We start from the raw sequence: 12635 nt of genomic DNA, 5'->3' as shown, positions 1-12635 counted from the left end.
CTGTATACATCATGATACATCATGCAAATACCTACTGCTACTGTATACATCATGTAAATACATACTGCTACTGTATACATCATGCAAATACCTACTGCTACTGTATACATCAGGCAAATACCTACTGCTACTGTATGCATCATGCAAATAACTACTGATACAGTGTGCATTATGCAAATACCTACTGCTACTGTATACATCATGCAAATACCTACTGCTAATGTATACATCATGCAAATACCTACTGCTACTATACACATCATGCAAATACCTACTGCTACTGTATACATCATGCAAATACCTACTGCTACTCTGTAAATCATGCAAATACCTACTGCTACTGTATACATCATGTAAATATATACTGCTGCTGTATACATCATGCAAATACCTACTGCTACTGTATACATCATGCAAATACCTACTGCTACTGTATACATCATGCAAATACCTACTGCTACTGTATACATCATGCAGATAACTACTGCTACAGTATGCATTATGCAAATACATACTGCTACTGTATACATCATGCAAATACCTACTGCTACTGTATACATTATGCAAATACCTACTGCTACTGTATACATCATGCAAATACCTACTGCTACTGTACACATCATGTAAATATATACTGCTACTGTATACATCATGCAAATACCTACTGCTACTGTACACATCATGCAAATACCTACTGCTACTGCATATATCATGCAAATACCTACTGCTACTGTATACATCATGCAAATACCTACTGCTACAGTATACATCATGCAAATAACTACTGCTACAGTATGCATTATGCAAATACCTACTGCTACTGTATACATCATGCAGATACCTACTGCTACTGTATACATTATGCAAATACCTACTGCTACTGTATACATCATGCAAATACCTACTGCTACTTTATACATCGTGTAAATATATACTGCTACTGTATACATCATGCAAATACCTACTGCTACTGTACACATCATGCAAATACCTACTGCTACTGTATGCATCATGTAAATATATACTGCTACTGTATACATCATGCAAATACCTACTGCTACTGTACACATCATGCAAATACCTACTGCTACTGTATACATCATGTATATATATATACTGCTACTGTATACATCATGCTGATACCTACTGCTACTGTACACATCATGCAAATACCTGCTGCTACTGTATACATCATGCAAATACCTACTGTTACTGTATACATCATGTAAATATATACTGCTACTGTATGCATCATGCAAATACCTACTGCTACTGTATACATCATGCAAATACCTACTGCTATTGTATACATTATGATGCATCATGCAAATACCTACTGCTACTATGGCTCTCTGCTACAATAAAAATTTAAATAAATTGGACACAAAAGTACATTGAAAATTCCCTGATAATAAAAAATACCCAGAATGTAGTCGGAATAAAAGTTAGCAGTTTGAGACATAAGCAATTTGACTAACCTTTAAAAAGAAGATGCACTTTAGATTATTATTATTATAGTTTTGGAAGTTTTTTGGCTTGCTGTGGTTTTTGCAAATGTGAAAAAATGTCTTGCTCTCAGTACTTATGTGATTAGAAAGAGAGAGTGAAAGAGAAAGGGAGATGGAGAGAGATCATGTTGCAGTGCTTGAAATTGGAATGTTTTTGATCCTAGCTTTGTTAAACCAGTGCAACATAAAATCATTCATTTTGTCATATTTGTATGCTTAGTTGAAACTTGCAGAACTTCATTTTCTTTGGAATATCTGAAATAGTAGTGTTCCTATGTCAAATATTTTCCTTTGTTTCATTATTTTAGGTGAATATTCATTCATCAGACTAATTTTATCCTGTTAGAATTCTTCAGTCCTATGACACTCAGCTGGTTGTTCTGACATCTTGACATGCTGTTATATATATATATATATATATATATATATATATATATATATATATATATATATATATATATATATATATATATATATATATATATTGTGTATGTTAACTTTTGTCCATGATTGTTATAATTAATCATAATTAGATAATAAACAGATAAACATAGTCTTTCTTAAATGTCTTAACTGCAAGTACTTAGTTATGAATAAATCACTTTAAAAACTGGCTCTTTTCTCATGTAGCAAAGACTTCTGACTAGCCTATTGCAGCTCTAATCTGTGTTGGCTTGTATAAAAGTATTGTTTAACCTCACACGTCCTAGGGATATTGTTTGGGTCTTTGACTCACAAATAAGCATACTACAGTACTTGCTAACCATAATTAAACTATTCCAATGTGTGTTGGTAATTGAACAGCTAAAATACTTATTGAGGTTTAAAGTAAGTTTCGGTTTAACTTTTTGTTGTATAAAATTGACCTTTTGGATTAAAATATGTTTTGGTATTTTGAAACTCTGGGAAAAAATGATAATATTAAATAAAGAAATTTGGAACCAAACCAGACAATTTTGATGATGAGTTTACAGTTTTGAGGTGATTCAATATATATATATATATATATATATATATATATATATATATATATATATATATATATAGAGAGAGAGAGAGAGAGAGAGAGAGAGAGAGAGAGAGAGAGAGTTATGACTCTGTGGTTTTAAACTAAGTAACAGAGAAGATCAAAAACCTGAAATTTGTTTTCAAATTTAACAAATAATTTATTTCCCTAGAAAATAAACCAAAAATTTAAAAAGAACTATTGTAAATTAAATTCCAAACTGTCTTAAGCACAAATTAAAATGTATAAAGTTCCAACTGAATTCCAGTGGTATTCCAAACAAGTTCCAGTATTGAATGTATTGTTGTGCCTGTAGTCTTGAATGTGGTAATGTTCCAATGGCCTGGATTATGGCAGTGTGATAAGTGGCTATTGATATATCACAAAATTATAATCAAAAATGTTATCTGAATTCACTATAATTCCAAATTAATGTTCCCCTCCAAGATTATCGTTGATGAGCATTTGTGAATAATAATTTAAATAAATGTTTCCACCTAATTGAAATAATTAGCACAAGAATATGACTGATTCTGCTAAAGATGTAAATGCAAGAATGAGTAATTTCTTAAGTAAATAAGATTATAGAGAAGTGGAGACATAATAGTAGAACCTAGATGAGGGTCAAAAGTTCATTTCACGAAATTCTAAGTTGTCATCAAGATAAAATCTGTTACTAATATTATAATAGAGAACATGGTAAACATCAGATGGACCAGGTATTTCCATTGGGGAATACCAGTGTCCTAGACTTAGATTAAGATAAACATACTTACTTCCATTGATCATGATCCTAATATTGAAGCTGTTCTCACAGAAATATTAGCCATGTATGATGTTGTTTACAAAATCAATGGCTCTAGTCAGGTACACAGTGAACTTGATTTTGGACAAGGTGAGGTACAAAATACAGATGTATATAACATGTAACCAGTAGGAGAAAGCCAACAAATAATACAAATTAAATATACATAACAATATATGTGTGTGTGTTCTCAGTTTATCTGTATGGCTTTTCCTTCTTTCCATTCTCCCAATGCATTGGTAAAATCACTTGTTTGTAGTCAGCCCATCTTCATATATTCACATTAGGGACCAACCATTTAATTTTCTTGGGGTTAGGTCCAGGAGTTTATTTCAAGCTGGGATATTTTTTTCTTGTTTTGCATCAACATATTTATAATTTTTGTCAACAAATGTTATAAATCAGAGCAAGAATATATTTTCCAAGCCATTTGCGAGCCTGAAATTTTGTCTCAAACAAACCCTGAACCACATTCCAAAACAATTAAATGGTTGATCCCTTAACATATTCAAGAACTAAAACAGTTAAAACTAGTCTTGTGCAGTACTTGGTTTTGTTGTATTCTGAGTAGAAAAGTCATGTTCATAACGAACAATTGACACAGTATTTATGTTATCTTGGTACTCGATCAGTTAGAATTAATTATGATGAATAGTTTCTGCCCTGCTGTGTGAAGATATATGGCAAAAGTACATGCTGTAATGATAATAATGACCTTAAGGAGCTTAATAATTTATCAGTCCTATTGCTACAATGTCTGCAGTGTGACAGTTTATAGTGATGTCTAGCACTGGGGCATCATGCTGCAGACATGTATCATCATGTCCCACCCAGTCACATTATCCTGACACCAGGCCAACCAGTCCTAACACTAACCTCTTAATGCTGAGTGCCTAGAGAGGCAGCTATTAGTACTATTTTTGCAAGTCTTTGGTATGACTCGGCTGGGGTTCAAACCTGCGACCTACCGCATCCGAGGCAGATGCTTTAACCACTTAGGGCAGTGGAGTGGTCTGTAGGAGCTTGTTTTGTCTGTGTTGTTAATATTAACACCAGCAATACATTTTTCCTGGGATTACAACACTGTTACTACTTGTCAGGATCAAGGGAGCATCTCAGGAATTGTTAACTTCTGTCACTCAGTAAACATTTCACAAATCATGGGGCAAGGTCATTTTTGTTTATTTACAGATCAAGGTGAAGTTAAGATTTTTTTCAGCAACTTAGTTGCCTGCTTTGTCTGGTTACAATTGATGCCTGTTTACAGGACATTTTTTGGATTCAGTGAATTTTGTAACTGGATTCATCTTTACTATATATTAATTGTAGCCATTATGGCAGTAGGTATCTTTCGCATATTATACAGCATACACATACTGAATTCTTTCTACCAGCATGTGAATGTCAGTCCTACCCCAGTACCTTACCTTGCAGATTAGGTTGTTCCATCACCTAAACATAGCATGTCTTTGCACTCACCACTGATGGTTGTATTTTTCCAGATTACAAAAGTTTGCATGGGCAGAGCAAGGTGTGGTTTTAAATTTGTAAGGTATGAGGGTATTTTATAATTATCATCTAGACTGTGCCAGGTGATTACTTTCCATGTTTGAAGGTCAAGTATAAATCTGAATGGATTGGAATCTAACTATACCTTTAAATGTACATGTAAGTGCATTTTCCAGTGAGTGTAGAAAAATGTAAGAATGCAAAACTTGTTGAACATTGATAGTATTGTAGCAGCAAGAATAACAACAGAAGTAATATTAATAACAGTAATGCTAATAATATCTAATAATAATAACTAGAGCTAATTCCATGGCATAGATGGACTGAAACAGTTACTGTGCAACTCTCCTGAAAAGTTGAGTGTTATTCCTGGTTCTGTTGACCATTTGTTTGGTCACTAACATAAAAATGTAAAAATATTTGCATGTAATGAATATGACATTCAGGTACCATCAGAGATCATGCACAAAATTGGAAACAAGACTGTGGCAACTAATACCATGTGCAAATTGTTATAATTCAATTCAATTCAGTATGTTGGTATAAAATCCAAGGACAGTTTTATAACCAAAATATCAAATGTTTTCACCAGTATATAGCTATGTGGTATATATTAATGAACACATGTGATAGTGTTTTTTTGTTGTTCTTATGCTTTATTGTGACTAATGCTCCACTTACACAACATGTTAGTCATATATTTATACATGTATATCTTTTTGTAGGGCTTCATTTCCGGAATTATGCAGACTGTGCCAGATATTGTCTGCTGACAAATGCACATGTTTTGAAACATAAATGTATTACAACACTTTCTTAAATTACGTAACAGAAAAGACTGAAAACCAACACGTTTTATAAAATTCAGCAAATAATTTATTTCCCTGGAATTCAAAGTGAAAATTTAAGAAACTTAAGTATTGAGAATGAAATCTCAAATAATCATACAAGTTATATCACTAGTCCTCATGAATAAAGAGGTAATTAAATTCCAGTGGTGTTTGGAATAAGATCCAGCACTGAAGGTGTTGATGTGCCTGTAGTCTTAAATGTACTAATGTACCAGTGACCTGAAGTGTTTCAGTTAATCACAATAATATAATCCCAGATGTTCTTGTCTGAATTCACTATAATTCCAAAGTAATGTTCTGTCCAAGAATGTTATTTAACATTTTCTAATTCCAGAGAATAAAAATTTGAATAAAAGGTTACACACAAATCTAAAACTGAACACAACAATACAACAATACAGCTGATTCTGCTTCTAATGCTAAATGCAAGAATGAATAATTTTTCAAGTAAACAAGATTATAAACCCCTCTGCTTAACCTAGGTTGCAATTACCATTTTCTGGTAATACTCTTCACTTAATAGAATTTACATTCTTTAAACTTTTAAGTGGTCAACAAGATATAATCTGTTACTAAAATTATAATAAAGAATGTGGTAAATATTAGGTAGATCTGGTTATTCTATGTGGGAATTACAATGTCCCATATTCAAACTAAGATAAACATGTTTACGATATTAATACTCTGAAAAATTAATCCACATTTATAGGAAAAATATTAGCTATGCATTCTGTTGTAGCTAAAACAGATGTTACTAGTCCGGTGCAACATGAATTCTTTTAGGACAAGGTCAAGTCCAAAATGCAATTATACATAAAATATAATCATGTAGAAAAAAAAACTAACAAACCTGTCATGCTTTCAGCATGAAGTATTTCCTGGGAGTGGATGTGGGTAGTGCCAGCACACGGGCAGCCTTAGTGCAAGAAGATGGGAAGATTGTTACCATGGCAACAGAAGCTATACAAATCTGGTGCCCTGAGCCGAACTATTATGAACAGTCATCAGATGATATTTGGAGAGCGGTTGTTAAGACAGTAAAGGTAGGCTTAATATAATAAAACTGTGTTCCTGTTGTTCCTTTTTGATCATATGATACATAGTTATTTGTACAATTATTCACCTAGTGCATCACTTGCAATGTTAAGGTTTCTGCAAGAAGTTATGCATAATGCATTTTTTCTGTGCTTTTGTCAGAATTTCCATTCAAGAGGTTATGCATACTGCATTTTTCCTATGCTCTTGACAGAATTTCCATTCAAGAGGTTATGCATATTGCATTATTTCTGTGCTGTTGTCAGTATTTCCATTCAAGAGGTTATGCATACTGCATTTTTTCTGTGCTCTTGTCAAAATTTCCATTCAAGAGGTTATGCATACTGCATTTTTCCTATGCTCTAGTCAGAATTTCCATTCAGGAGGTTATGCATAATGCATTGTTCCTATGCTCATGTCAGAATTTCCATTCAAGAGGTTATGCATAATGCATTGTTCCTATGCTCATGTCAGAATTTCTGTTCAGGAGGTTATGCATAATGCATTGTTCCTATGCTCATGTCAGAATTTCCATTCAAGAGGTTATGCATAATGCATTGTTCCTATGCTCATGTCAGAATTTCCATTCAGGAGGTTATGCATAATGCATTGTTTGTATGCTCTAGTCAGAATTTCCATTCAGGAGGTTATGCATACTGCATTTTTTCTATGCTCTTGTCAGAATTTCCATTCAGGAGATTATGCATTCTGCATGTTTCCTATGTTCTTGTCAGAATTTCCATTCTAGAGGTTATGTATTCTGCACTTTTTCTATTCTCTAGTCAGAATTTCCATTCAAGAGGTTATGCATAATGCATTTTTCCTATGCTCATGTCAGAATTTCCATTCAGATTATATTAATGAGGATTCTCAATAAATTTCAAAACTGAAGATCCATAAATTAATAATTTCACAATAAATAACTATTTTGGGATTATCGTGAATTCATTTTGAGACGTTTTGAATTTTTATATTATCATAATACATGAAGACTATTTGCATCAACACTATTCCAGGCTATTGGCACATCAGCACATCCAAAATTGGAATTCATTTGAAACACAACTGGAATTCATTTGGAATGCTCCATATTTTAGAACTTTTAGGAATATTTGGGATTTAATTCACAATACTGTAAGTTCTTTTTAAATTTTAAATTTATATTCTGGGCAAATAAATTATTTGTTGCATTTGACAAAACTTGCTGTGCTTAGCTCTTTTCTGTTGCTAAGTTTAAGACCATGACTTGTTAAAGTTGGTCATAAATCAGTAGTAGGTACAGTAGTACCAGTGTTTTCTCCTGATAATTTCATTCATATTGTATCTTTTTGATTAATACATCACTCAAATAGGTAAGCATTTTCTGTTAGCAGAGTTATGTCTTGTTGATGCCACATCTTGTGCTACTACAGTTGCATTCAATTTGTATATTGTCATACTTTTTATATTGGTTCCATATAAATAATTAGACTGGAACCAAGTTTTGAGTTTGTTATTAAGTGAATGAGAATCGAAGAAATAGTCTGTAACAGCAGAATGGTGGCTGATTACTAGGGGTGCACAATAATATCGATTACTGGTATATTGTGGTATTAAACCGAAGATATAATAATCCCGATATAACTTTCTTAATCGATATAGTGCGATATTGACATACATTTTTATAATAAATAGCAAACGAACATTATTATTATAAATTAATATTAGCCATGTTTCACTACTTATGATAGTTTCTGATTGACATTGACCTATTTAATTCCATACTTTTACCTCCGGTAATCAGCTTCAGTAACATTTCTATTTCGTTTCCTGAGCAGTTGCAGCATGGGTAATCAGAAGTTACATGGTGTAAAATTCAAAAGCACGGTCTGGCATATGAACTCATTATGCATTAAGAAAGAGTAAAAGGGATGGGAAAATTGATGATGCAATTGATGTGTGCCAACTATATGATGCAGTTTTCTATCAGAACCACTAACCTAGCATACCTCATGAACAAGATGACAGACAATAGATCATTGATCCCTGCTAATGCGAGTTTGTCACATGGAGATACTTCCGATCTTTCTAAAGCTAAAGCGTTGCAGCCAATCCAGAGAACCTTACCAGGGCTCATTGGTGCGAAATACCCCTCACATTCTTCTCGTGCTTTACATATAGCTGACAAGGTGTGCAGATTTGTAATAAAGGACATGCGTCAATACCGTATAGTGGATTCTCCAGGGTTTAGAGACCTTTTGAATACACTTGACCTCTGATATAATGTTCCAGGTAGAAAGCAGTTTGCAGATGTGATCATTCCTCAAAAATATGCTCAAGTCAAAGCACTGGTAATAGAAGACCTACAAAATGCTGAGAAGGTTGCATTGACATTGGATGTTGAGGTCAACTGAATTATATCTGACAATCACGTCATCTCACATTGAAAAAAATTGGAAGCTGATAAACTATGTTCTTCAAACTCGGCCCATGTATGAAGGGCACACAGGTGAGAATATAGCTGCTGTGATTCATGAGGCCCTCAAAGAATAGGAAAAACAGTCTATCCCCATACTACCTATTGTATCAGTAATGCATCAAACATGGACAAGGCAGGGATTCTTTTAGGGTGCAACTTTCACATCAAGTGTTATGCACATTCAGTTAATTTAGCTGCACAAAAGTGTCTCAAGATCACATGCATTGAAATTCTCCTCAGCAGATTTCGTCTAATAGTAGGGTTGTTCCACCAAAGGACAACTGCAGCAGCTAAACTGAGAAGTCAGGCTGAATTGCTGGGTCTACCGGATCATAAGCTTATAGCTGATGTACCCACTAGATGGAACAGTACTTATGACTTCATTTCAAGGTTTCTTGAAGTGTAGTGTGCAGTAATTGCCATTTTGAGATCCAAAGATCTTGCTAAAATAAAAGAGAAAGAGTTGAATATGTTGTCAGATGATGACATTTGCCTGGCAGAAGAGGTTGTTGTTGTTGTTGTTCTAGGGTTTAATGCCATTTTTCAGCACAAGATAGGCTATACATGGCAGCCAGTATAACTGGTGGAGGAAGAACCCTGGAAAACCCAGGTAAGAACCACCGACCCACAAGAAGCTACTGGCAGGCTTTCCCATGTACCCATGCTAGCCAAGCCTTGGACTCGAACCCACACAGACAGAGGTGAGGTGGTAGTGATCTGGAACGGTGAGCGCTTTAGACCACTCGGCCACTCGGGGCCTGGCAGATGAAGCAATAGTTTGTCTAAAACCTCTTAAAGTGGTGACAACCACTCTTTGTGCTGAATCAGTTTGAACCATTTCTGTTATCATGTCTCTTCATCGCAAACTTATTGACAGCATTTTCCAACATAGTGATGATGTCTGTCTAGTAATAGCTCGTATGAAAAGGGCTGTGGTTGATGATCTTCAGGATACATACACTCATCAAGAAGAAATTCTCAGCATTGCTGCTGCCTTGGATCCATGTTTTAAAGCTTTACCTTTCCTCAGCAATGCACGAGGGAATGAAATCTTTACCAAAATTGTGCAGAGTGCATCAGAAATCATTATTAGAGTGAAGGCTGAACATGACACTGATCACTCACCCGTGGGTGATACTGGGCAGTCAGAACTGCCACCTTTACCACAGCTAACCAAACATTTATGTGTGTCTGCCAATTTGCTGCTATGGATGCTCAACCAGTTTGCAAGAAGCTCAAGTCAGACGTTGGTCAGAGTGATATGGTAGATAAAGGTACCTGTTGTTCTGGCATGCAAGAACTTCTTGGTGGTGTCTACATAACTGGTGTTGAGACTTCAAAAACACAAATGGAAGAACTAGAAGAAGAGCTTAAGCACTATAGAGTGTTTCCTTCAATTCCCTTGGATTAAAATCCCCTTCAGTGGTGGAAAAATCATGAGCAGAGATTTCCTAGATTAGCTAAGCTTGCTAAGTCCTTATTGCGCATCCCAGCAACAAGTGTCCCTTCTGAGAGGGTGTTTTCCACTGCAGGAGATATAGTAAATGCACAGCGTTCAGCCCTAATCATGTTGATGCTCTTATCTTCGTACAAAAAGTAAGTTCCATCATGTGATTTTCAAGGCAGTTCAGTTTGAACTACACTGGGTAAAGTGACAATGAAGAGACCAATCTGCAGTTTCATGCATTTTATGTTTATCAAAATGTAAACCACAAACTGTGTTCAGACAAAAGCCTTAAATTGTAACTCTTTATTTCTGTGTTAGATTGCAACTACTGTACTGCATTTTATTAATTTTCTGTACTGTATTTTAATTATGTAATTAAATAATTTTTTGCAGTATGCATTTATTTTATTTCAATAAATTAACAATAATCTGTAATTCTTTCTTAAATCAATTATATTGCAGTAATATTGCAATATTTTGCTTAATATTGCAATATATTGCAGTATGATTTTTAATTCAATACCCACCCCTACTGATTACTAAGGTAACCTTATATAGAGACTGTCAAATACTGTTCAGTTGTTACCATACTAAATAAAGCATATTGAAGTAATTATCAGCATTACTCCAAATATCCAGATGCTAAAAACAATTTCTTTTATCTCTTACTGGATAATTTGTGTATTTATGAAAATGATCAAATTACTCAAATATTTTGTTTGGAAAATGAATATCTTTCTTATCATGATTGTTTATCAATGTGCCTGGAAATTACAATGATAGCCGGAAGTGATCTAGGTAGGTAAACTGGGTTACTTTATATCCTTGCTTGCCTACAAAGAGCTCCAGAATGATAATGTTTCAGTGTTTTGGTTTGCACTTGAAATGAATTTTGTTGCATTTATGGTGGGGGCCCCGAGTGGCCGAGTGGTCTAAAGTGCTCTCCGTTACAGATCACTGCCATTTCACCTCAGTCTGTGTGGGTTCGAGTCTAGGATTCGGCCAATGTGGGTATGTGAGAAAGCTTACCAGTAGCTTCTCGTGGGTCAGTGATTCTTTCCATGGTTTTCCCTGGTTCTTCCTCCACCATTAATACTGGCCGCCATGCATAGCCTATCATGTGCTGAAAAATGGCGTTGAACCCCACAATAACAACAACAACAACAACATCATATATGGTGTTTGTTTTTATTTTCATCACGTACATGTACTGCCATTGGTGATACAGGTACCATACATACTTTCTTATAAGTCTAGTCCAACTGCAGATAGCACATTATGTAACAGCAGATCTGGGTCTCTGCAGTTTATTAGGAGTAATCATTAGAACTAACAGCATAGACCCTGATCTGCAGTTGCGAGTTGTTGTTTCATAATGTAAAAATTGTTTTTGACAGTAGCATGTGTGCCATGCGTCAGCTGGTATTCAGAGTACATGTATAAGGTAAATATGAAAAGTCCAAAGATAATCCACATTTTCCTTCAAAAATGCTTGAAACAATCTTGACATTACAATCCAGATATGGTGATAATTGCTGTAAATAACCAAATCACTTTGACTAGTCGAGGAATTTAATTGCAAATTACCATTATTTGTGCTGATTTTATAGGTATAAACACTAAACTGATTACATCCAAACTGAGGTTATCAAAGGGAAATATGCCATTGGAAAAAACCAAGACTTAAAGAACTTGTGCATCAAAAATAGTGATCAGTTTATCACAAATATAAAGCCAGTTTAGTTTATTGGAAAGGAAAGAAAAAGATAAAAACCTGCATATATGTTTAAACACTTTATGCACAATTTAATCCACTTTAATGAGAATAGGCATTAATGTGCATGACTGCTTTTTTCCTCGTTATGTAATCTGCAGTTCTAATTAAAAAGAAGCCTGCATCCACATGTTAGCCTAATGTAATGCTGATGAGAACTAATTTTAGTTATCAAATGATTCATGAATTAATTCAAAAACTGTCTCAAGATGAAAGGTTTTATCATCGCCTTTAACAATCTT

The 12635-nt window shown here is 34.4% G+C and overlaps 1 protein-coding gene across 4 annotated transcripts in view; it reads left to right on the top strand.

Moving 5' to 3' along the window:
• Positions 1-12635, top strand: part of LOC149807032 (FGGY carbohydrate kinase domain-containing protein-like) — a 75288-nt gene that overhangs the window by 5890 nt on the left and 56763 nt on the right. For 3 of the 4 annotated variants that reach the window (XR_016421652.1, XM_089960926.1, XM_089960914.1), the window contains exon 2: positions 6545-6722. Coding sequence is in view for 2 of the 4 variants with exons in the window: in XM_089960914.1 (XP_089817040.1) it covers positions 6545-6722 (178 nt within the window). In the remaining 2 variants the exon portion in view is untranslated. Of the gene's footprint in view, positions 1-6544; positions 6723-12635 lie in introns of those variants that run through there. The other variant, XM_089960936.1, reaches the window with a different exon arrangement.

The sequence above is a fragment of the Sinohyriopsis cumingii genome, chromosome 1, assembly GCF_028554795.1.
Source record: "Sinohyriopsis cumingii isolate HCF-2022 chromosome 1, ASM2855479v2, whole genome shotgun sequence".
NCBI lineage: Eukaryota > Metazoa > Mollusca > Bivalvia > Unionida > Unionidae > Sinohyriopsis > Sinohyriopsis cumingii.
This window is presented reverse-complemented; position numbering and strand designations above follow the sequence as displayed.